Raw genomic sequence first — 23,180 nt, forward strand, 5'->3', positions numbered from 1 at the left:
GGTTGAGAATGAATAAGACTTAATTTGGGAATCATTTTTATTTCATGACAATATACTGAGGAAATTGAGACTGCTGACCTTACAAATGCACATCACTGCTCAACCTTGTCAACACAGGATCAATTAATTTCATTGATTTTCTTTGCAAATGTAAACCGACACAAATTCAGCTATGTCTGCTTTAAAAAATCCTACATGTTCAACAGAAGTTTTCCAACATATGTTTAATGAAACAGTATGCTGGTAAAACATGCAGATGTCTGTTATAATCCAGAGAAAACCAAGCAAATCCTTAGTATCAGTCTTATAACTTCAACACTTATCACACACAAAAAAAAAGTATCACAAAAATGTACAAAAAGAATCAATGCAGACAGTTACCCAATTGTCTTGATACTCATGTGAACAAAGGAAGGTCTAACAGTTACGGGTAATGACAAAAAGAGAACTTCATGATTTTAGAATGTTAGCTATGAAAAGAAACAACTCCACGCCAAATTTTAAAGGGATTAATCTCAACGTACATTTCCAGAAAAACCTTGGGTCAAGAGAATTGGGTAAGCTGCAAATATGCCACAATGAATATACTGGTGGCACTGCCACAACTAATTGCTTATTTCTTAACATTTTTTTTAACCTTTTAATATTTTTTTCCAATACAATGTGTGCTACATGCATGCAAACTAAATGATTTAATAAGCAGCATACACATATAATGTATATATGCAAACAAATACGAAAACAATATGCAAACAATTACAACAACACACACATCCAAATTACTTTCTGAAATTGCACCACACATGTTCCAGCATGCTTTACATATGGCGCGAACGCACATTCATGCTCATGATTGCACACCATATGAAGTCATAGTTCTGTGCCCAGCGCTGCAGCTAGCACAAAGTACAAGCTAATATAATCAATATATAAATCAAGGAAGCTACAAATGCTACATAATACAGAGTATATGGTATTCACATCACATGACGAGCAGGACAGGTATTACTGACATGCAAAATCAATCATGATAATAATGCTGTTAAGATAACCATAAGTTAGTAATAAACTTAAACCGTATGTATATAGAAGTGCAGTGTGTGGGAGAGGGATTTTAGCTGGAAATTCTAGTGGTCCCACTGGAAACTCAAATTTGTTTGGCTTAAAAGGGACATGTACAAAAAAAACAACACTTATATCCCATCCACGAATTAAGGGGCCTATTCAATAGGTCCATGCATAAGAGTTTTGCTTAGATTGCAAGTTAAATTTTGAAGTACACGAGAAGATTCTGGGAATACAAAGAGAAGAGCAAATGTTGTTACAGATGTGAAACGTTTGTGACAAAGCTCATACTAGCTGGCTGTTTCCAAAAACAGCATAATGGTTGCATTTCTCTGTCAGTAGAATGTACAACATTTTCAAGCAAAGTCATCAAGTACTTGAAAAAGCACTTACATTTTTATGCATGAGAAAGAAAAATAGACAAGTATCATCTACTCCCTGTTTAAAATGCACACTTCATATACATTCAGGTTAGCCAAAGTGGAATATTTGAAACTATGAGTAATTACAGAAGAATGATATGAAAAAAGAAAAAGAAAAGTCAGGCAGTCAAAATCAAATCACATCAGTCTTTGGTTTAGAACAATGCTATATGAAGTTGCTCAATTAATTTTAGTACAATATTAAGAATCAAACATCTACTAACAGGTAGAAAAGGACAGTAATAATAGCTGAGGGCCAATCATCCAAAAATCATCTGAATCCAGCACAATCAATCAATTATCTTTTAAGACAACAACACTGTCTCCTCAAAGAAGGTACACAAACACTTTTCAGCCATAACTCAGCATCCCTCTCCCAGCTTTATCAAATTTCATTTTTAATGCGCACAGCGCGTTCAGTAAAATAAAAAGAAATAGATTCTGACACTATGGATTCAAGGAGAATACCATAGGGTTGAGCAAGTACCTGTATACAAACAAAAAGAAAAACTAATGCTTTGAGAAAAGATTAAGTAGACAGGATTCACAGTACCTTCTACATTTGGATAAATTAAAGAAATCAGTAAGCATTGAAATATTTAAAAAAACAACAGAAAAAACAACAACAATTAAGTGGTACACAATCAGTTTCAAATTTGAATCTTATTTAAATTCTTTAGGTTAGTTAGGCCATATTTCAAGAGTATGGATGCCATAGTGAGAAGGTGGGACTACAAGCCAAGGCCTATGACATATTTAAAAAATGATTGTTGGTGATGGTCAGTTCAAGAAACTTCAGTACTTTTACCCACATGCTACAAAGTACCACATAAATGTTCCAATCAGTCCATTTCAAAAAAGGAAACACTTAACCATTACAAAAATGAACAAAAAACTGTTCACAAATTCTTATACCTAGGAACACAATGGTTCCATGAGAAATGGAAGATGTGAAAGAACTCTAAACATATCAGTTCTACAACCCAGATGGGCTTAAATATCTATCATGCATTAGCATAATACATTATTTTGAAGCTAATCAGACTGTAGAATGAAGCCATACAGGACACAGCTAATCATTGAACACTGAATAAAGGCTAAATCACTTTCTGAATCAAAAGTTGCGCAAAATTTATATTTCAAACCCAGTTTTCAGCATGTTTTTTTCTCTAATACTGCACTTTGATCAGTCTACCAGCTGTATTACCTAATTAATTTTTCCCCTCTTACAAAAAATTTAATGAAAAAATAGAATACTGACATGTTTGTCATATTAATCAGAAACTGATACATATTCTATAATATTTAGCAAACTTTGTACTCTAAATTAGTTTTTGATTTTCTGACTAAGGCAAAGTGCTTTGTCAGCTAAACTGTTGTGAAAAAGCATGAGTTAACTCAATACTTACAAAAAATTGCACATGAGTGAAAAATTAGAATGACATAATAAGTTAAGCATGTTGCATGCACCCAAGTTCAAAATACAAAATTACTATAGAGAGGGAGTAACTGAATGAGATTTTAAGATCAGTAAAACTTGAATAAGCTAAAGTAAGATTGCCAAGTACAGGATTAGTTTACATTCTATTTTAATCAATAAGGTCTAGCTTCAGGGAGCGTAAGGAGAGATAACAGTCACTTGTTACACATCACTTCCTTTTCCTCTTCATTGGGAGAATGGTTTCACACAAGCTACATTTTACAAGCCTGACCGAGGCCACTAAACTGTTAAGGTTGGACACACTACCTGACTAAAAACAATACAAATTATTTCTTGTATTAATTAATATTACCTACAGCCTCTTCTGTAAAATAGAGGCAAGTAAAAAAGTGAAAAAGTATGCTCACATTTACAAAATGTTTGTAAGATGTCCCTTAAGTCTTTGATCATATTTACATGAACCATTAAGGTTGTCCTTCTGAATCTTCTGAATGTAATTTTACAGGGTTGTTTCGCAATGACAATACATTCTTTAATGCTACAAGGTGCGATACTAAACACACTGTATGGTTGTCAAGCACTTAAATAATGCGATTTATCTCTCTGCTCTCAATATTTGCAAATTGAAGAATACAATAAAAATAAATAAATAATTGGTGATTGAATTTTAATGGGAAAGTTGAGAAGAAAACACCTTTCTAAAATTTGGGGGAAAAGGGGGGGTAGTTTAGATAGATATTGAGGTAACATGGACCATTCAATTAATTAAGGGCACATCTTGGTTGCTTGACTAGTGATAGTTCAATGGATGGAATATTTCTGTTTCATCAAATAGCACTAATGGTAGTGTACTTAAAAATTCACAGATGCAAACAAAATTATTTGGAGATATTTTGTTTTAAAGTTAGACAGAAATCGCTCTTTACTCTTACATCCATTTTGTACCTACAGAGAACTAAAAAGTTTTACCTCCCTGATTGAGATCTGAAAGAGATAAATATTGCATACTGTTCACCCATATTTCAAACGCGATTTCTAACTTTTAACTGCAATAAAAGGAGCAGAAACATCACAATCAAAAGCTTAAGTCCAGTCATATGTATGCCCTAAATAATAAATAAATAAAACACTGGTAGGCACAGCCTGACCCATTTGCTGATAAATACAAATTTCTTAATCAAGAAAAAAGTCAATTTTGATCAACATAGAATTATCTATTTGACTCCAACTCAGTTGCCATGGGAAGAGTACTTCAACAAAACAGAAACAAACAAACAAACAAACTAAAGGTACTGTAAAGAAAACAGCCCAAGGGGTAACATATCTAATATTTTTCACATACAGAAAAGAAACACAACAAGCATGCGTGTTTCAAAAAAAAATTGAAATACAACTCTTGTGAAATATTTAAAAGAACACAGTTGGCTTTATTCTTGTACAGTAGCTTATGTGTTGAATGCTTTAAGTACACATACATTTACAATCATACATAAACACAATCACACAAACTCATACACACAGGCACTCAATACATAATAGTCAGAGAGGTAACATATTTTATAGGCATCTGTCCTTAACACATCTCTCACAAAATTCACACCCAGCATAAGAAAAGAAGATAAACAATTAAATTAATTGACAACTGGGGTAGGTGATTGTGTACAGGTAATAATAATATTAATTATAATAAAAGACTCTACAATCTGTGTCATCTCTCTTGGAAATTCCTAATATACATCTTTAAAATATTGCTAGTGAGACAGTCAAAAGAGACATGACTTCTTACATACATCCTGTCATCACATCACATAATAATGTACTTTAAACTAAAACAACAGAGATCTGGTATGAATTTTCCGACCTGCGTACTTCTTCTATTTAAATAGATCATTTTGTAATTATTTATACAATGTAGATCATGATTGAACACCCAGACAAATCGCAAACAGTAGACAAATAGTCAGTCAGTCAGTTAGTTATGAAGTCTGAGAGAAATAAACAGAAGAAACCAGGCAATGTGGCAGTAAAAGGTTCCAGCATACAAAACAGACAATTTTTTTTGTTTTGCTTTAAAAAATGAGTTACAGGAAGTTACCTTGTCACATCTTAAAAGTGCAATTTACCCCACTAAACCAGACTAATTCAAACTTTTAATTTTCACAAAGCATCATACTAAATTCTATACACAAAAGAGGACAACACCGGAAATTATGGTAGATGCATAAAACTGAATAAGTTTTAAAGCGGTGCGGTATAGAAATAGCCACACAAGAATAGGCATCTTAAAATATATAATTACTAGTCAAAGGTGTGAGGAATAGATGCACCCACATCACACTAATGTGTTTTTGCAGTTATGTACACCACATATAAAATGTATCAATCAAAATTACAATTATTACAAATATTTACCATACAATGGGTTCTTGACTCTCAGACAACATTTAGTAACAAACCATACATGTTTTCTGGTTCACAAAAAATTACATTTGGAACAACACAACACAGGGCTTAATGAAGTTTTTCATGTTTCCTAAATAACCTCATAGGGATTGCAAATGAAATGCTACATTTTGACTCACTATAAGACAGCAAAGCACAGCACAGCACAGTCTTGCAGCTGTCACAGTCTCTTCGTTTCTGTTTCCCTCACCATATTAAATGGATTTACTTAATGCACTTGAATCTCCTCATTTGTTGTTTAAGTCAAAAATTTATAGTACACCTACAAAAGTTTTAAGTCAGCATAGTTGTAAAATATAAGATAGATAAATAATAAAAATGAAATAAGAGCAATTTTTACCTCAGAGCTCCAAAGATGTCCCTAAAGCATGCTCTGTCATGCTCAGACACAATGATTCCAACCGAGAGTTGATGGGATCATAATCAGTATTTGTTGGTGGCAGTGTTGATGGAAGGCTTGTGGGTGGAAGAGTTGTGTCAGGTGAGACAAGTTGCTGACAAGGTTTGTGAGGGGCTGACCGAGTTCTTGTTAGCTGAGAATGGCCTTCAAGGGGCTAAATAAAACAAAACAAGAACAGTAGTTTTGAATGAAGAACTGGAAGCAATGAAGCATAGCTAAGGTACTAACTGAAACAGTAAGGGTAATGTTACCAACCTCCATGAGAAGTGGGTCCTGGAGACTTGGGCGCTTTGCCATGAATTCAGAGATTCCTCCAAGCTGAGGACTTCCAATAACAGCTAAACTATTGCGATGCTGTTGTTGAGATGGAGCCAAACTTTGGAATAGACTCGCAAAAGTTGCTGCTCGCTGCTGAGCAGTTTGCTGCTGATGCTGATTTGCTTGCTGCTGTAATTGCTGTGATTGAGAGGTTGGACACCCTTGACCAATAATGCCCTGAAATCGTGCATTGGCTGTAGGGTGGGAGCCAACGGAAAATGTTTGAGAATGAGGGTTGTGCCACCTGAAAGTAATAACAAAGGAATGCTGGAGTTAAAATCTTTGTGGGCACTTATTAGAGTAGGTTTTATCTTTAACAGAATAAAACAGATATTAAGTTATTTATTTAACTTACTTGTATCTATTGTGCAGGTGACGCTGGGGAGATGGACGCCACACATGCTGCAGCTGCATTTTCCAGCAGCCAAGTCGTTGCTTATGTATCGCACTAAAAGCTTCATGTTGCAGACATCGATCTAGTAGCCAGACAAAGTCACTTAACAGCTTTTCCTCAGCACGTCCTGATACAAGTAGTTGAGTGCACACTGGAAATAAAAACATAGGTAATGATAAAGGATAAAAAAACAACTATAAGTATTTATGTAGTTATGTATACGTATCAAGAAATTTCACTTTACCTTTTCCCATTACTTTAGTGAACTGTTCTGGAATATCTTCAACACTGGTGTCCTTGTCTTTCTCATCAACTGCTTTGATGGGTGAACACAAAACTGCTCTTAAGTCATCCATTGCTTGAGATAAACTAGCTCCAGCTACAACATCCCGTTCCAACTGACAGAGTGTGTGATAACGCTCACGTAGTTTGCGAACACTAAGAACAATTTTGTGTCTAGCTCCCTTCGTAACTCCAAGGGCAGAAAGTTTCTCTTCAGTGAGGTTCAACATTTCCTCATAACTGAGTTGAGAAAATAACCAAGCATATTTGTGTAATCGCAAGGATTTTAGCCAGGATGGTATATCTGGGAAATAGATCGTAATTAATTATTTGTGGTAGGAAAAAGAAAGAGTGGGTATAAAATAGGTATAGGTTTAAGAATTAAAAAATATCAACCAAGATATCAACTACTCACCTCGCATGCCACAGCTGTCACTGCTAAATTGCAGCCGGAGATCATCTAAATGTGACTCTGAGCCACTGCCCGAAGAAGCTTGAGAGCTTTGCGGAGATAATGGAGGCCCAGACTCAGAAGAGAGTGAGAAACTGCGAGCTTTTTGTCGTCCAGAAAGGTCATCCTATTGAAAGAGGAGTTAAGATAATTTGGTAAACTTCAACTGATTCAGTAAGACTACATCATTTTTTTTAGCAACAAACAAATGTAATTACCTGTGAGCTCCATAGCTCTACACTATGAGCAATGCTCACAGGTGGTGTAAGGCTGTTGCTGCGTCTGACTCTAGGTTGGCTACCATTCGTGTAATTTCCCACTCCACCTGAAAATCAAACCAAGAAAGTGTGTAAAGTAAAATTTAATTAAACGGGAAAATTATAAATTTAGATTAACTTTTGACAATAACCTTGATTCTGTGAGTTTGGCTGGAATTGCAAATGTGAATGTCCATTGTTAGAAATAGTCAAACCAGGGCGTGTCTGCTGGTTCTGTGGCTGGGATGGTTGTTGTCCCTGCGGCTGCGGTGGCTGCTGCTGAGTCTACAATTATTAAAAAAATAGTAACAAAATAAAAATATATTCATGGAATACTAGGCTATTCAGTGCAAAATTTTCTGGTAGATAGACGAACTAATGCAAGATCAACATACTGGAGAGGAGTCAGCTGTGATAGGTGTATTTGCACCCATTCCCCCATTAGTGATACGCTCTTCCATCATTTTAAGCCATGGATTTAATGTCCTACAAAGAAAATTCAACAATAAAACAAATGTCAAAAAACAGGGCAGTTTTTTAAAAATTATGTGATGAGAGCCCATACCTTTTGTCATCATTAGAAAGAGCAGGGTGAATTAGCGAGTAGGAAAGTAACTGTCTAGCTTCCTCTAAGTGTGCCCCTGTTTCAGTGGCATGACTCAAGACACGTGGAATAACAGCAATGTATCGTGATCTAGCTTCATTGTTTCCAGGGCGGAGGAGTGGGAGATGTTGAAGGAGCTGGCTCATGGCAATTTCTGCACTCTCTGTCAATAAGCTACTCACAAAACCTATAGGCAAACAAATATCATTAGTTTACTCTGTAATTTTAGTTGAGACTCAAAAGAAGTTACAGACAACAAATTCTAACACACCAGGGTTATTGGCTTGTTGTTCTGCCACTTGAAGTTCAACACAATTCTCAAGTGACTGGTCCATTGCTAAAGTAAGGAAACGAGCTTGTGCTGGGGCCAATCTTTTCAACAAAGAATATAGAGCGACAATTTGCTCGCATTCTGACAAGGTTTCGAACCATGCTGATACAGCAGCCAAATGCTCGCGATACATTTTTGTATTCTGCCTTACAGTCTATATCAGTAAAACCTCTATCCTAACTCAGAGCACTCATTTTTTCCTGCAACATAAGAACAAAAAATCAAAGATCAATGTTTACATGGGAGCTCATGAAGAGTGGATGAATAGAACAAACGTAGCTAAATAGTTACATTACAACAATCTTAAATGAGTCCAATGTATGATTTAAGGGCAATTCAAAAAAAAAAATACAAAAAAAATAATATATATATATCACATAACTGTATGAATATGAATCTAATATGCAGTAAAGGTCAAGAGTATTGTAATAAGTCGTTTACATATTTTTTCAGTGAGGTCAAATTTAAGAAATGCTGATTTCTTGATACATAGGATGTAAACAAAGTGCTACACTGTCACAAAACAATCACTTAATTTTTCCATAACCAGAGAATAAAAATAGATGCAGTTTTTAAATCTAGTAATAGTGGAAGTGAGATCAAATGTAATCATTATAAAATAAGCTTACAACCGAAAATAAATTGGAAATGCCAAGATAGATGGTCACTTTGTGTTGTGTCAAGACAAGACAGCCGGGTCCCCGAGGGCTTCCCAAGCCTGGTATAGAAGCTCTTTGTTGTGAAAATGTTTGTTGGGCGGAATTGACTGAACAGAAATACTTCTTCAGCCGGGAATGTTGTCAAATTAAACGACCTTTTTGATTCAACAGACACCGAGCACATTAAAACTTAATAGAGCTAGACCTTTTTATATTGAATGAAAAACAAAAAAACAACAAACACAGCCGGAATCAGCGGTAGCAGAATAACGCCCAAACAACTTACATTCTAACGATATATCTTGATGCACTAAACGACTTTATAGGCATATCCCATTTTATCTAAAATATCGGACATAACTGTACACAAGACTAAGAAACAATAATACATGTACCGATGAATGTTCAGAAGATAAAATAACGATACTTGTGACCTTGCCTGATAGGCTTACGGCGGAACTCCAATCACGGAAAAAGATACAATACAGTTCTCTAAGTTTCAACTTTTAATAAAGAATAATTACGTACAAAAAACGGTGACTGATCTTGGTCCAAAAAGCTCTTTTTCGTGCATTTGAAAGGTAAATTTCACAAAAGCAAAAGCCGTCAAAAGAGCCTCTGCACAGACATGACAACAAAATAAACACTTGCAAAATGACGTCATAGCTCGTACTTGCTTGACTTCATTTTGACCATCAAGCCCTCTACATAACTGCAATCGCCTACGACGGATTCAGAAAAAAATCGGTATGATTTTTAGGGCCATACATTTTACTCATTCTGCTATTTTAAAAAAGAAATAGTAATTCTTCGAAAAATTAAATGTTACGGTAGCAGAAAAACAGTTTCTGACAACAATGTCCACGCTTAACAGCTATTTTGTTTAATTAAAAATAATTCATCTACTCTTGATGGTCAGTTTTCACTAACATATTAGTTTTATATTAGCAGTGTATTGAATTTAATTGTAACTTGCAAAAATGTTAGAGGAAAAGGACTGCTTGTAAGCATCTGAGTTTCAATGACAAGGTTGGTAAGCGTTGTAGCATGTGTTTTCTGTTTACACTAACAATGGTTTGAAAACGGAAACCTTCTTTCGTTAAAAATACCTTGTTCCTTGTAAACAAAAAAAAGCTTTTTCATTATCTGTGTGTTTATTCTTAATATTCCTCTATTAAGATTGTTTAGGAGAGTATTATGAGGATCGTCGGCTACGTTTGTGATAGCTCTTTGAACAAACAGTTAGACAAGATTGAACAGATAGCTGGGCGAGTAAGTTTCAGCTTGTTTCAAAGTTTGAGCAGAATATCTCATTACTATGTAAAGGATTTTTAATGCTGTATGAATAATTGATGATTGTTCTCCAATCATTGTTTCAGTGTTCGCTTGTAAATCATCTTGTGTATGCGTACAAACTGAATACAAAGCTGTCAGTTCTGAAAAGCGCCCCAGCAACAGATGAGGAAATACTATCCTTCCATTCCACTGATTTCATTCAACGTTTGAAAGATGCAAATGATGTTACTGATATTGAGAAATATGAAGATAGCCTCGAGGAGTACGGCCTTGGTAACTATCCAAACGTGTAGATTGTTTCCACCCCTCCCACTCTTACTTACTTTCCTGTCCATTGCAGGCTATGATTGCCCACTATTCCTTGGAATTTATGATTTCGTTAGAGCTATCGTTGGTAGTTCTATAGTAGCTGCTCGTTCTCTTATTTCTGGTTCAAACAATATTGCTATTAATTGGTATGGAGGCTGGCATCATGCTCAAAGGTACATACCTTTTTTATTTCCCTTTGAAATACTGTAAGTTTTGTTTGGAATGGTAACATATATGTTCTATATATTTTATATGACATCAGGGAGGAAGCCAAAGGATTTTGCTATGCAAATGATATTGTGTGTGCCATCAACACCCTCAGACAGCACTTTACGAGAGTACTCTACATTGATTTAGATATTCATCATGGTGGGTGATGTCAAGTAAACGTCTATCATATATATTACGCTAGATTGATGATATATTGTGGATGACTGCCATACATGCAATGTAGCAGGTCATATATTTCTTTGCGTTTTCTGTATCCGTGTGAGTTTTGCACATAAATTTAATTTTCAGGTGATGGTGTTGAAAATGCCTTTGCATTCTCAAGAAATGTTCTCACATTTTCTTTACATAAATACGAAGCAGGCTTTTACCCTGGATCAGGTGCAATCACAGATGTTGGTAGAGGAAACGGAAGGTTTTACTCTGTCAATGTACCTCTCCACGATGGGATTAGGGATGAACCGTACTTCAAAATATTTGACAGGTAGCATTCAAAGCTAACAATAAAAAAAGTACCTTGTGGAAGAGATCACTGTCTAATTGTGCTTGAAATTGTTACTTTTGTCTAGAGTATCTTCAAGTATACACACAGCTTTTCAGCCAGACGCCATAGTTGTTCAGTGTGGATGTGACAGTTTATGTGGCGATCCGCTTGGCACTTTCAATCTTACTCTGAAAGGCATGGGGCAATGTGTGAGAAGAATATTGTCCTGGGAGAAACCCACTCTTTTTCTTGGTGGAGGTTAGTAACCGTCAAGTTTGTTAACAACATTCAGTTAACTTTGAATACAGATCTAAGTTTGAGTTTCAGGTGGTTACAATATTACAAATGCAGCAAGATGTTGGACATACATAACATCTTTAATTTTAAACTGCAACCTTTCTTCTGAAATTCCTGACAATCATGTAAGTACAGAAAAAATGGCGTTACTTGCAAGAATTGTACAGGAATTAATGGAGACCCTTCTGATTTGAATTAGTTCTTTGAAAAGTATGGACCTGGTTTTGAACTCGACATAATGCAAGGCAACAGACCAGATCATAATACTGAACAGTATATTGAAAGCTGTATTAAAACTATCACAGGTAAGATTCAAAATATTTTGACAACTGACATTAGTTTCTAATGTACATTGCTGAAGCAGTAATAAAATTATTGCAGGTAACATAGCCAATATTAGAAAGCCATGTTGGACCTAACTTAACTGCAGCTATATGAAACTTTCTACATTGTAAGTATAACAACAGCAATCACACAAAATGACTTGTGTTGTATATCACAGATGTTACTATTAATCAACAAGAAGTTCCCTTGACTCATTAATACTAAATTGTACAAAGAAATTAGGCACTAATGTGTTTATGCACAAACTACAGTTAAATACATTATGGCATATCAGATTGATTATTACATGGTGGCAGTGCTACACAGCTTCATCTTAGTGAAAATTCATAAGCCTCCTGTGTATAATATCCCCCCCTCCCCCCAAATTAATTTTTTTAAAGCTTACTGCCTATTATCTATTACTTGCTGACTGTGAGCTAACAACAGATCTAATATCAGAGTCTTGTACATTTTCAGCATGCTTGAGATATTCTGATGATTTGTAGAAACCATTGATGTTTAACATCAGGAGATACTCGGCAAGGTGTTGCTGTTGATTTGGTGGAGATATAAGTCTTTCCAAATAACTTACGAACTTGCACACTTGTAACTGTAAATAAGATAGAAATTAATATATTTTCTCCAACCAAGACATTGCAAAGAGATCAGTAATCTTACCTTGAAGTGTACCACACATGCACTTAATTGTTGAAAGTTAGGATGCTCTAAATGACAAGTATGTCCTCGTTGACTTTGGTTTTTGCTTGGTACTTGCCAAGGTCTAACTCTTAAGAAACTATGAAATTTAATAATACAGACAAGGATTTTTGATAGCACAGCTTCCACTCGTTTGGAATTATTGTTCAAAAGGCACCTGTTGTCACAAAAGCAAATTAAAAATTCTGATCTCACTACGTAAATATATATCAAAACGCAAAATTTTATCATCCAACCTTTTAAGAAGTCTCTTGATGTATTCTATATGTGCATTGTAAATATGATCAATAGTAGTCGCTTGCTTAAGGGATGCAGCAAAATCAGACCAGCTAGCATGCAGCACACAGCTGCTTACATAGTTCAGTGTTGCTTGTACAAATTGACTCATGTGATGACGAATTATTTGAACCTGGAAAGAAAAAAATAATAGTCATGTTTAATTATGGCAAGATCCTACCACCATAATTTTGAACGGAAATAAGAATGATTACCTGATGATACTGGGGCGAATTAAGTAAATCTCTTGTTTGTTCTTTAAAACAACCTCGAGCAGTGTTTTTCAGAGCAACAAAGTCTTCTTGTAAAAGCCATGCAATACGTTTCAAGCGTACAAGGAACAGAAAAATCTAAAACATAAAATTGATCAAGATTAAATTAAATACTAATCGACTGAAGTTGTAAGTAAATTTTCATTTAGGATACATACAACATTATACTTCTCAAGAACATCAGGAGTCAACAGTAAATTCAAGGGCCATTTGACTTTGTAAGAGAGTGTCAAACAATCGAGTACATTATGTGATGAATGTGAGAAATGACGAGGAACAGAGTCACAATCCAAAGCAAGTCTATTAGAATTTGGATCTGCTGTGCCTTGAGAACTTGCCAGAGCCTCCTTTACCACTCTATTTAGGGTAGGTGTGTTGAACAATTTATCAGGTGTTGCAACCTAAGAGTTTTATGAATAAATTCGAATTTGCACTGCATAATATTTACAAAAAGTCTTGCCAAAATCATACCTGATACATTTGAGTGAAAAGTTTCACTGTGAGGTGACGACCAAATTCTCCATCTTGCATAAGATAATAAGACCGTAAGCTTTTTAAATGGCTAAGGAGTTTCAAGTCCACTAAAAAATAATCTAGAAGTGCTGCAGAAACAAATTTGTACTGAACTCTCAAGGGAAGGAGAAGGCATGTCTGCAGAGATGAGTCCAACCATGATGTGTTTGGGAGTGATTTAGCAGTATCAGAACTGTACTTTTCCCCCTCAAAATCAGTAACATCTGAAAAGTTTGAACAAGTAGAACTATGTTACTTGATTTGTTACAGATATTTAATATTTTATGAATTGATAGGAAGATGGATACATACCAGTACTCATTGAGCTTGTACTGCATTTCAAAGTGAGGTTGTCTGCTATGTCTATCATGAGAGGGATTCCATGAACTTCAAAGTCAGTTGCTTTCTCACATCGGAACTCAACTAGGGGACTAGCTAAAGGTAATCCATTAGGTAAATTATCGGTACCTTTGAATGGACTAGTAAACACTGGCATGTTAATAACACCATGTGGTGTGCTGAGAGGAGACACTGAAGGAACCTCTGATGACACAGATAACATTTTTGGTCTTACGGATTCAGAGGGAGAAATCTTATCAACCTCGCAAAGTTTATCTTCTTCCTTGATGTTACAGCTTAAACTAGATTGAGAATTAGTATCATCAGTAGTAGAAAGTAGAGTTCCTACCCCAGAGTCCCCAAGAACTTTTCTCCTATTTACTTGTAGTTCACTCATATCGGATGAGTAAGCAAGTTTTGGACGGCTTTCGGTAGTTAATGTGCGAGTCACACTTGGATTAGAAAGCTGTAGTTCTGTCATAAAATCAGCATCTTCTCCAAGAATTTTCTGCCTGTTCTGGTCTCTTTCTAATATTATTCCAGAATCTGTACTTTCTTTCTTTTTAATTGATGTGAACTTCCAACAATCATCTTCTGTCAATACTCTCTGACGATTTTTCATAAGGTCAGTTAATTTGTCCGCCGCATCCAAGGGTTTAGTATCTCCTTTGTCAGACTCATAGCTGAATACACTATTAGCTTCTTTTAATTTAGGCTGGGAGCAGCTCCTGTTCACATTAAGTGACTCTGCAGAGTCCTTATCTGCATGGCTAACTGAGGCAGCAGCATTGGTCAAACTACACAATTCATTGGAATTCAATCTTGACTGTCTTGAATCCAAACCATACTCAATCTGTAATACTTTAGCTTTTATTTCAGATGCTTTCTTAAATAACTCAATGGGCTCTCTTGTTTTAATAGTAGTTTCCACTTCATTATTTGTGTTTATTGTTGATGCATCAACATTATTTTCCTCTTCAACTTTAGTTTTAATTGATAATGGTTCAAACATACTTTCCTCTTCAATATTAGTGTCTTTTGTCAATGCTGTAGTCCTAGCTTGTAAAGCATCTACCTGAGGAATCAACGGAGCTGGTAGCTCACAAACAGATAAATCAAAATCTAGGATGAAACCAGATTGATTGGCTTTCTCATACAGCTGATAGTCTCGCGAGAGATTCATACTATCTTCCAGCAGGAATTCTTGTCGCTTGTCAGCCATCTTTAAACGCTTTATTTGCCACTCTCGGTGGTTATTTTGTTTATCAATAATTTTCCCTAACTCTTCATAGTGTGTTAATATTTTCTTTCTAAAAATAAAAAAAGGCAATTATAATTTTTAAAAGTTTCAAATCAGATTAGAAATTACTTATTTTGCAAACAATGCTATCAGTCACACCACACTGTACCTTTCTTCTTCCTCCATCACTCTAGCAGCAAAATCTTGGCGTTGACATTCCAAAAGATATAATTCATCTTTTATTCGCTCCTGCTCCTTTTCTGTAGCTTTACGTAGTTGCATTTCAATTATCTGAGCTCGCAGAACAGCATTTTGCTTTTCTTTCATTTCAGCCCTTTCCTTATCAAGTTGAATTTTCATGGATTCACGTAAAATAGCTCTTTCTTTTTGTGCCTTGGTCATCTGTAATATTCATATGGAAAGTTGGTTTCAATGAGACTGGCCAATTTTACCTTATTATTTTAGTACAGTAGGTACTTTTCTGGTTGCCTTACCAAAATATGCAACTTGGATTCAAGTTCCTTTTCTTCTTCCAACAACTTTGAAACATTTGTCAAATTTCCACATAAGTCATTAGCTTCGGCCTCAAACTGAGCACATTCTTTGTCAACCCTCTCCATATCTGACCTTTTCAATTTCAATTAATTTTTAATATTAAGAAGCAAAAACGAGATTTGTGAATGGTCTCTTTTAGGGGTCAAAATGCAGCAGTGCTGATACTTACTTATACAAGCAACAGCGTACACTGGGATGTCTTTTTTCCAGTAACAAACATAATGGATGCTGGGGACTGCACAATTGTAAGAGATTCATTGCTCTACCACAATCAAAAACTGCTACTTCTAATCCCTGCAAGAAAACTGGTACAGTTTTCTTATCCAACACAAATCCACGAATCCAAAAAGATCTGTCACGTTTGCTTGAAAAAACTGGGTCTTTGTGAACAAAAAATTCATTGGATTCCTCTGTTTTGTCTGGACATTCTCCCAAAAAGATCCATTTCTGAAGACACTGTAAATAAACCTGTAGCACCAAGATAAAAACAAAATTAAGCAAAACAGACTTTTTGTAGTTCAAAACGGCATTTATCATGCCCATGGATGCACATGGTGCATAGGTAAAACTGAATATTGACCATAAAAAGACCAGATTAACACATCTGTGGACTTTTAATTTAGTATGTACCTCACAACAAGCTTTCAGAGCAGAGTACAGTAGATGACTTTGTTGACTGTTTGGTTTGCATGCTTCTCTGTATATGTGGGCTAACAATGCAACACCAGAGGGCAACTGTAGGCTGCTGCCCGAGAAGCTATTAGTGCAACACAAAGTTGAGAGGCAATCAACCTAATGACAGAAAAACAGACGTAAAAAGTAAACAACTAAAATTTTAGAACTAAATCTATAGATAAAGGCAGACAAACATAAAATTCAGTTACCTGTTGCTTGAGAGCCTGCACATATTCTAATACCTCATACAATAATATGGGCTGTCCCTTAGATTTAAAATGAGAAGAAAGAATCATGACAGCACCATGGTAAAATTGGGTCCAGCGTTGAACACAGCCCATTAAGGACTGTACAATTAATCCATTACTCTCCTAAAAATGAAAGAAAAACATGCATGAGACTAAACAACTAAAACCTAGATAAAAACTATGAAGATAAGTGAGGAATTATTACAGCTGTATCAGAAGAATGAGAAAGTTTTTCAAGACGTCTAAAGTGTGTACCACAAAATATGAAATCTTGGCATAGTGCTGAAGTATCATCCACACAGTAACCTTCTAACCATATCCCACTTCGCAAAATAAAACAGTCTTTTTCCTGTAAGAAATAAGGTATATTAGTGCTGAAGCATCTTAGTACAGCAAAGAACAAAAATGTGTGCATTTCAAAGTTATATCCAACCTCAACAAAAGGAAAGGTTTTTGACTGAATGCCACTGAGAAGGAGAAAAATGTCATGAGCAAAATCATCTCGTGAAATTGGTTCATTATCACATGAATGTTTAGGGTTGAACACATCTTGGAACACATTGACTAAAGTAGACAAATGATGTAGTGCGTCTGACTTAGCAGCAGACAAAAAAGGTGGCTCAACTGGAGTGAGTAGACTTCCCAGTGTTTCCCATGACTTCAACTCTGGTAAAGAAACTTGTAATGCCTCAGACCAAACTTTAGTGCAATCCTCATCTGCAAAAAAAATGAATCACCAAAGTGCAAAGTGTTGGTGGTTTGATTCGATAATGCTATCCATTACTGTACTAAGTAGTAAAGCTCACTTAAGGGACTACGACTGAACTATGAATTGCTTGTTTTACACGGTGTCAAATTGTAAAATCTATGAAACCAGTGCTGATACATACATTCAAACTGTGATGAAATGTGATTTTGGTGGGCAACCTCAGTCAGCGGAGTGAAATAACCTTCATCTTCAAAATTTGACTGAACCATACTAGAAGGTAGAGTTAGATCTGGAGGTCCAGTTAAGGCTGGTATGGATCGAATTTGATAAAGAGGTTGTGATCCCCTAAAAACATACAGCAATTAATGTTAAATGCAGTATTATCAAACTAATAATGGGTGCAAATTTTAAAAAAACAATAAAGCTTATTACATTTCTGATAGTGCCTGATGCGCACCTCCAAACATTTCTAGGAGAGGCAGGCCCTCCCCAGGTTTTTTATTGAATGGAAATGTAGTTAAAGTATAACTACCAAATGGGGAAACACTGTGGTTGAGACTCATCCAAGGGGGAGGCTTGAACAAATCAGGGGAGGGAGAAGGATATATCCTAGGGGTGGATCTTACATATTTAGTTCCTGGAAATGTAACATAAATGACAAATCAAAAGCATTCAAATACCTATATTGTGTTAAAGAAAAAAAGACATGGAGCAAACATTAATTATCATACCCCCGAAAGAGCTTGTTAGTTGTAGTTTGTGTGAAAGAGAAAATGGCTCGTATGTGGGAGATTTATGAGAATTTTGCACTGATGAATTTGTAAGACATATTAATGTCTTGAGGATTGGATGAGGTGTATCATCCCATCCAAAATTTAAAGCCTGGCAACAAAAAAAAGGTTAGTAAAAAAGGTTTTACTTTGTAGAGAACAAAATATCAACTTATAAGAACTTTCAACTTGCCTCTTTTATAGCATCATCAAGCTCCATTGATTCCACTTCTTGATCTGTGCTACTCATGATAAACCTCTGAGCAACTAGCCATGATGTAGGACTCATATAATTGAGTTTGTTTGATAAAGCCGATACCTCTATAGATTACAATTGACACAAGATAAGTTTATCATACATTTCAGACAGGGAAGCTAGAAAAATGTTGTCTAGCCTAAGGAAACCTTTACCTGAGACATCAGTCTTTCCTAAGAGGATTCCATACATTAATGATCGTGCTTTATTAACAGTCTTGAGGAGGTTTTTACCAGTCAAAGACGGGTTGTTCTCTTTCACAATGATTTCACTCAGTGTGTTGAGCAAGCCAAAAACACCAATGTTGTCATTGATTTGCTCCATTTTAAGAGTAAACATAATCCCATCAATATAAATATATAGATATATGTGTTAAGTGAGGAACACTGCAATTCAAAATTATTTTGTGCAAAACATAACCAAAGCAAATTGTATGATGCACACAAAATACTGAAACAACAAACGCAAGCTGAACACTATGCAGTATTTCGCAATACTACTTCATTCTGATTTGACTCATTGGCCAGCTACACTTGTCATTTACAAAGTTCACCACAAATACCACAAGAGACAGAGTACTCAAAGTTTCTTTTTTGTTATTGGGCATTTGAGCGCGCCTTTTGGAATTGAAATGTTTAGCTGAGCTGTGAATAATGTCGTGATGTTTATTCACAGGCCGTGTCAAACTGGCTGTGCAAATCGTGCAAATGGACTCTACTTACTACGTGGCTAGTGAATGAAAATGGACTATACTCTATACTTACAGGGAATGCACATGTTTATCCTATCCAGGCATGGTAGGCTATCGGCATCTCTCCCTCTCGAGACAAAATAGGTGAACGAACTTCTCGTTTTGTGGCAGCAACCTTGCTATCGATGGAAGGACTTGACTTATGACCAAAGCCGTGGGCAAAAGCCGGTTCCTCAACGTGACATCGCAAGTGAGGTCATGTAATGATTTGGTCATTTTTTGATGGCCTGATTCGACATTATTTTGAAATCAAATGACTATTTGACGTCGAAGCAAGCCACCAAAATGTGCTCTCTGGGGAAATCCCTGTGAGAAATGAAGATTCTGAAGGTGTCATACTCATGTCGCGTCGAATTCATAAAGTACTTTGGTTTTAAGTTTGATTTTTAAGTTTGATTCACTCCAAACCAACTTACTTTTTTGTCTCCGTACTCCCTATATACTTCCCCGTCTACCCACAAACACCCTCGACAAGTTTCTCAAAAACGCCATTTTATAATGTAATCTTGAAAGCTTTTTATTTTTTTTATTTTTAGCGACTAAGGAGCAGCGTGTGTTAGCGGCACGAGGCCGTGCAATGGCCACACCGATGGACACCGATCACCGTATCGAATAGTACCACGACGGGACGCATTTCTGGACGAGTGGAGGATGACAAAGAGTGAGGGTGGGGGCAGGTCTCGCGGCTCTCGCTCAGGTGGGAAGGACACCCTTCGGCCTCTCGGCCCTCTTGGAGCGGTATAAAAGATGGGGCTGCAGGGTTGAATGGACACAGACCCGGCCCAGCTCTCCTCGGCAGCTGCTCCTCCTCGCCAAGTCTTCACAGGAGCCGACATGAATCCCTTCCTCGTAAGTACCATGACTTTCAGCCTGCGGCGCAAGCTGAGACCCCTGTGATTTACCTGCGACATTTGTTTCACGCGCGTTGCAGGCCCTCTTTCCGCTGTGCTTCCTGCTGCTGGCGGTGGAGTCCCAGAGGCAGGACAGTCCTGGTGCGGTCCAGGCACCTGCCCGAACGGCCGAGCCAGAGCGGGCGAACAAGAAGGACAAGCGAGGCCTGTTCGGCGCCGTGGTCGGCTACGAGCCCTATGCGCCCCACGCGGCGCTGCCCGCGGTGCCCGTCGCCTACGGAGCCGTGGACGCCTACGGAGCGTACGGCACGTACGGCACGTCCCCCTACGCGTACGGACCCTACAAGACTGCGGTGGCTGCGCCGTATGCAACGCCCATCGGCAAGGTGAGTCTGGCACCAATCGGCGAGCGAAGTGTACCGTAGTGCAACCGCGCGCCTGGAGGGTAGGCAGCCCATCTAACGCCTGCCTTTATCGATTCAGGTGGCCTATGCTCCGTTTGCGGTGCCTGCATACGGTGCCTACGCAGACGGCGCCTACCCCAAACAGGTCGCCGGATACGCTCCAGCCACGTACGGCGCTCCATACGCCCCGTACGGCTACGTTGCAGAGGCCTACCCTGCTCAGTATGGGGTGCCTTACGGCGCGGTGCCTGCTGCTCACGGGGCCTACGCTTATTGAGCAGAGTCCGGAGGAATGCAGACCAGCTGATTGAGACATCCCGAAGGCCTGTTCGTCTGTCTGCACCGTCTTTGTTTTTAATTTTAATGTTGAATTATTTATTTATTTCGATGCGATTTGGGTGAGGAAGAATAAACCCGACTACTTTAAATGCATCTCTCGACTTTTAATACTGAGTAATCATAAAACACTTAAATTAGCGACCCACTCGGGGGTTTTAGCTGGATGCCGCGATCGTCTGGAGGACCGCGTCCACGGCGCGGGGGAAGTCCTCGCACACAAACGCGGGAGGAGGGTCTATCTTCTTTTCGTCTCCCTCGCGGTACTTCCCCGTCCGGACCAGGATGCCCCGCATCCCAATGGATTGCGCGCCCGCCACGTCGTCGTTGACGTCCTGAAACGCGACAGAAGACGCGCGATAATCGAGGCTGCCCACACGGACGGGATCGAAGGGAAGGCCAATACACACTCACGTCTCCTATCATGATGGCGGCCTCGGGCTCGACGCCGTCCAGCGCCGCCCGGTAGAAGTCCGCCGAGGGCTTGCCCACGGTGTGCGCCTGCACGCCGGCCGAGTACTCCAGCGCCTTGACGAAGGCCCCGGGCCCCAGCGCCAGCCCGTCCTTGCGCGCGAAGTAGCGGGCCTGGTGCACGGCGACCAGCCGCGCTCCGGGCCTCAGCAGCACCCTGCAACGGAAGTGTCCGGCTAGCGTCATCCCTCACTCCACGACCCACGGACCTCACGTGCTGGTCACAGAAGGTACTTGGAGTGTGTTCGAATTCTCTATTGTACCGAAAACTAGTGTCAAGAAGTGTCGACATATTGGAGAATTCGGACACACCCGGGGGGGGGGGGGGGGTTCAGGCTTCAGGCAGGGAAGTTAGGAACCAGGTAGGCAACCCCAATGCGCCCGTTCGCCCACCAGGCGCGGTTTTATATACCCGTCGGTCCTAGGGTAGGTGGGCGATTTGTCCTACAAAACCCCTGAAAGTAGGCAACCCACAGCAAATCGCCCCCTCCGTCGGACGGACTTAAAACCGCGCCTCTCGCCCACGTGGTCGACCCAGCAGGCTGTCGCGGTTGAGGGTGATAAGTAAGCTCTCATAAGGTCCGCGTGCCATTCTTGTCTCAAAATTGTCTCGGTGACAGACGTTGGCAGAAGCGAGCGAGGGACGGGGCGGGGCGCGCGATAGCGAGGCAGTCGCCTGTAATGAATTGGACCATCAGCAGAAATGATGAGGCCGGGCCCGGCCAGGCCAGGCCCCTCGCGCAGGGCAGGTTGAGATAAGGGAAGTACTGCGGGCGGCTGTTCTCGAGGGGTGAGAATGGCATAAGGGGTGGGTTCTTGATTTGTGCAGCAACATGCTAAGGGGGATGTTTTCTTGATGTGGGCAGGGGTGGGAGAAAACATACCTGAAGGCCTTTGTGAGGGTCTCATAGTTGAAGAGGTCTGGAGCAAGTCCAACTACAACAGAGTCTAGTTCTGCATCATCTGCAGGTCTGACGTCTTCAAACTCTTCCATTGCCGCATCATCAATGATAAGCATGGGTTTCAACTGCCACTTTTTTACGAGGTCATGGGCCGCAGACAAGGATGTAACAAAGTCTTCTTGTTTCACTGGAAATCCAAGCGTTGTCAGATTTTGAAATAGCCTTCGTTTTGATTCTTTTGTTGTATTTGTCACAAATTTAACTTGAAGCTGCGAATCTTGTAATCTGGAATCAAATAGATTGATCTCAAATTAATGGTAATGCTAATACGTGATGATGCTGCTTATGTCGGAGAGTGGAGTTCATTCATCTTACTGCAGCAGACTAGACTGTAAATAAAGACCCCCAGTCATAACCTACAAACACATCCTGATATACTTACTAATTCCTGACTTTTTAAAAAGGGACACTTTATCATGTAAATCATCCCTACATCTCCACAGAAACATTTTCCCTTTCTCATAAGTGAAGGTGATGCTGAATCATTTCTTTATAAAATACATTGTGTCGTCTGCACGGTCTATTTAATGACAAACAAATCAAAAATAGCGCTCTGCTTGCTCACCTACGTAAAGCTTCTTGTGCCCCTGGAACAGCTAATTCTTGGATGTGTAACGTCCCGCTTAAGTCTACCAAGACTGTCTTTAAGGGCAAGCGTCCGGCGACTGCCATTCTGAACTTGTTTAAATATTAGCCGAATTATTTTCTTTCCAGTGCGCGTACGCTCCGCTGCCCCTCCAGTCCCACAGCCCCACCGGCAAGATCTCCACTCTGCTCTCTGATTGGCCGGTCCACCAGACTGACTGCAGC

The 23,180-nt window shown here is 38.5% G+C and overlaps 5 protein-coding genes across 13 annotated transcripts; 2 read left to right on the top strand and 3 right to left on the bottom strand.

Moving 5' to 3' along the window:
* Nucleotides 1-23: 23 nt before the first annotated feature.
* Nucleotides 24-9,763, bottom strand: LOC113217940 (protein Smaug homolog 1). 3 transcript variants are annotated; one of them, XM_026438042.2, is made up of 12 exons: nt 9,616-9,763; nt 8,369-8,628; nt 8,059-8,284; nt 7,889-7,979; nt 7,646-7,778; nt 7,455-7,561; nt 7,201-7,363; nt 6,748-7,089; nt 6,465-6,654; nt 6,047-6,353; nt 5,732-5,945; nt 24-5,653 (listed from the first exon to the last, which is right to left on the bottom strand). In XM_026438042.2, exons 2-11 carry the CDS (start codon nt 8,559-8,561, stop codon nt 5,733-5,735), a joined length of 1,965 nt encoding a protein of 654 aa, XP_026293827.1. In that variant the 5' UTR covers nt 8,562-8,628; nt 9,616-9,763; the 3' UTR covers nt 24-5,653; nt 5,732. The 3 variants fall into 3 exon arrangements, with proteins under 3 accessions (XP_026293827.1, XP_026293828.1, XP_052126863.1); XM_026438043.2 differs by lacking the exon at nt 9,616-9,763 and adding an exon at nt 9,374-9,518; XM_052270903.1 differs by lacking the exon at nt 9,616-9,763 and adding an exon at nt 9,058-9,075.
* LOC113217944 (histone deacetylase 8-like) lies at nt 9,744-21,033 on the top strand. 6 transcript variants are annotated; one of them, XR_008011541.1, is made up of 12 exons: nt 9,744-9,834; nt 10,267-10,359; nt 10,467-10,656; nt 10,724-10,865; nt 10,955-11,061; nt 11,212-11,404; nt 11,490-11,662; nt 11,732-11,826; nt 11,901-12,152; nt 19,883-20,195; nt 20,278-20,583; nt 20,681-21,033. XR_008011541.1 is itself a non-coding variant. In XM_026438051.2 (10 exons), the coding sequence occupies exons 1-9, from the start codon at nt 10,285-10,287 to the stop codon at nt 12,118-12,120; spliced, it is 1,119 nt and encodes a 372-aa protein (XP_026293836.1). In that variant the 5' UTR covers nt 10,127-10,284; the 3' UTR covers nt 12,121-12,152; nt 12,503-12,677. The 6 variants fall into 6 exon arrangements, 3 of the variants coding, with proteins under 3 accessions (XP_026293836.1, XP_026293835.1, XP_026293833.1); XR_008011542.1 differs by lacking the exon at nt 9,744-9,834 and adding an exon at nt 9,970-10,116; XR_008011545.1 differs by lacking the exon at nt 9,744-9,834 and having other exon boundaries at nt 10,127-10,359; nt 11,901-12,006; nt 12,083-12,152.
* Nucleotides 12,186-19,365, bottom strand: LOC113217936 (gamma-tubulin complex component 6). Of its 2 annotated transcripts, XM_026438036.2 has the most exons (20): nt 19,158-19,224; nt 18,751-18,981; nt 18,533-18,660; nt 18,301-18,451; nt 18,002-18,206; nt 17,751-17,914; nt 17,294-17,577; nt 17,066-17,209; nt 16,822-16,983; nt 16,568-16,729; nt 16,107-16,405; nt 15,877-16,009; nt 15,552-15,784; nt 14,116-15,452; nt 13,762-14,027; nt 13,449-13,691; nt 13,234-13,368; nt 12,979-13,151; nt 12,704-12,899; nt 12,186-12,635 (listed from the first exon to the last, which is right to left on the bottom strand). In XM_026438036.2, exons 2-20 carry the CDS (start codon nt 18,932-18,934, stop codon nt 12,438-12,440), a joined length of 4,797 nt encoding a protein of 1,598 aa, XP_026293821.1. In that variant the 5' UTR covers nt 18,935-18,981; nt 19,158-19,224; the 3' UTR covers nt 12,186-12,437. The 2 variants fall into 2 exon arrangements, with proteins under 2 accessions (XP_026293821.1, XP_052126830.1); XM_052270870.1 differs by having other exon boundaries at nt 18,751-19,365.
* On the top strand, nt 20,181-20,878 carry LOC113217947 (shematrin-like protein 1). The gene is made up of 3 exons (XM_026438056.2): nt 20,181-20,195; nt 20,278-20,583; nt 20,681-20,878. The coding sequence occupies exons 1-3, from the start codon at nt 20,181-20,183 to the stop codon at nt 20,876-20,878; spliced, it is 519 nt and encodes a 172-aa protein (XP_026293841.2).
* LOC113217946 (haloacid dehalogenase-like hydrolase domain-containing protein 2) lies at nt 21,024-23,180 on the bottom strand. Its single transcript, XM_026438054.2, has 4 exons — nt 22,936-23,180; nt 22,293-22,595; nt 21,352-21,565; nt 21,024-21,272 (listed from the first exon to the last, which is right to left on the bottom strand). Exons 1-4 carry the CDS (start codon nt 23,040-23,042, stop codon nt 21,096-21,098), a joined length of 801 nt encoding a protein of 266 aa, XP_026293839.1. The 5' UTR covers nt 23,043-23,180; the 3' UTR covers nt 21,024-21,095.

This window comes from Frankliniella occidentalis, unplaced genomic scaffold (genome assembly GCF_000697945.3).
Source record: "Frankliniella occidentalis isolate FOCC.00 unplaced genomic scaffold, Focc_3.1 Scaffold6, whole genome shotgun sequence".
NCBI lineage: Eukaryota > Metazoa > Arthropoda > Insecta > Thysanoptera > Thripidae > Frankliniella > Frankliniella occidentalis.

Bases quoted from the DNA above. Each gene is read 5' to 3' on its own strand.
- LOC113217940 (XM_026438042.2), bottom strand. From the start codon at position 8,561: ATGTATCGCGAGCATTTGGCTGCTGTATCAGCATGGTTCGAAACCTTG. The intron at 7,779-7,888 runs GTATGTTGATCT...TAATAATTGTAG, and splicing joins TCACAGCTGACTCCTCTCCA to ACTCAGCAGCAGCCACCGCA. The intron at 6,655-6,747 runs GTAAAGTGAAAT...TTTTATTTCCAG, and splicing joins CACTAAAGTAATGGGAAAAG to TGTGCACTCAACTACTTGTA.
- LOC113217944 (XM_026438048.2), top strand. From the start codon at position 10,285: ATGAGGATCGTCGGCTACGTTTGTGATAGCTCTTTGAACAAACAGTTA. The intron at 10,657-10,723 runs GTAACTATCCAA...TGTCCATTGCAG, and splicing joins CCTCGAGGAGTACGGCCTTG to GCTATGATTGCCCACTATTC. The intron at 10,866-10,954 runs GTACATACCTTT...ATATGACATCAG, and splicing joins GGCTGGCATCATGCTCAAAG to GGAGGAAGCCAAAGGATTTT.
- LOC113217936 (XM_052270870.1), bottom strand. From the start codon at position 18,934: ATGTTTACTCTTAAAATGGAGCAAATCAATGACAACATTGGTGTTTTT. The intron at 18,452-18,532 runs GCAAGTTGAAAG...TTTTGTTGCCAG, and splicing joins TTGATGATGCTATAAAAGAG to GCTTTAAATTTTGGATGGGA. The intron at 17,915-18,001 runs GTAATAAGCTTT...GTATGTTTTTAG, and splicing joins CATCAGGCACTATCAGAAAT to GGGATCACAACCTCTTTATC.
- LOC113217947 (XM_026438056.2), top strand. The intron at 20,584-20,680 runs GTGAGTCTGGCA...TTATCGATTCAG, and splicing joins ATGCAACGCCCATCGGCAAG to GTGGCCTATGCTCCGTTTGC.
- LOC113217946 (XM_026438054.2), bottom strand. From the start codon at position 23,042: ATGGCAGTCGCCGGACGCTTGCCCTTAAAGACAGTCTTGGTAGACTTA. The intron at 22,596-22,935 runs GTGAGCAAGCAG...ATTTGATTCCAG, and splicing joins GCACAAGAAGCTTTACGTAG to ATTACAAGATTCGCAGCTTC. The intron at 21,273-21,351 runs GTGAGTGTGTAT...GTCGCGTTTCAG, and splicing joins CCGCCATCATGATAGGAGAC to GACGTCAACGACGACGTGGC.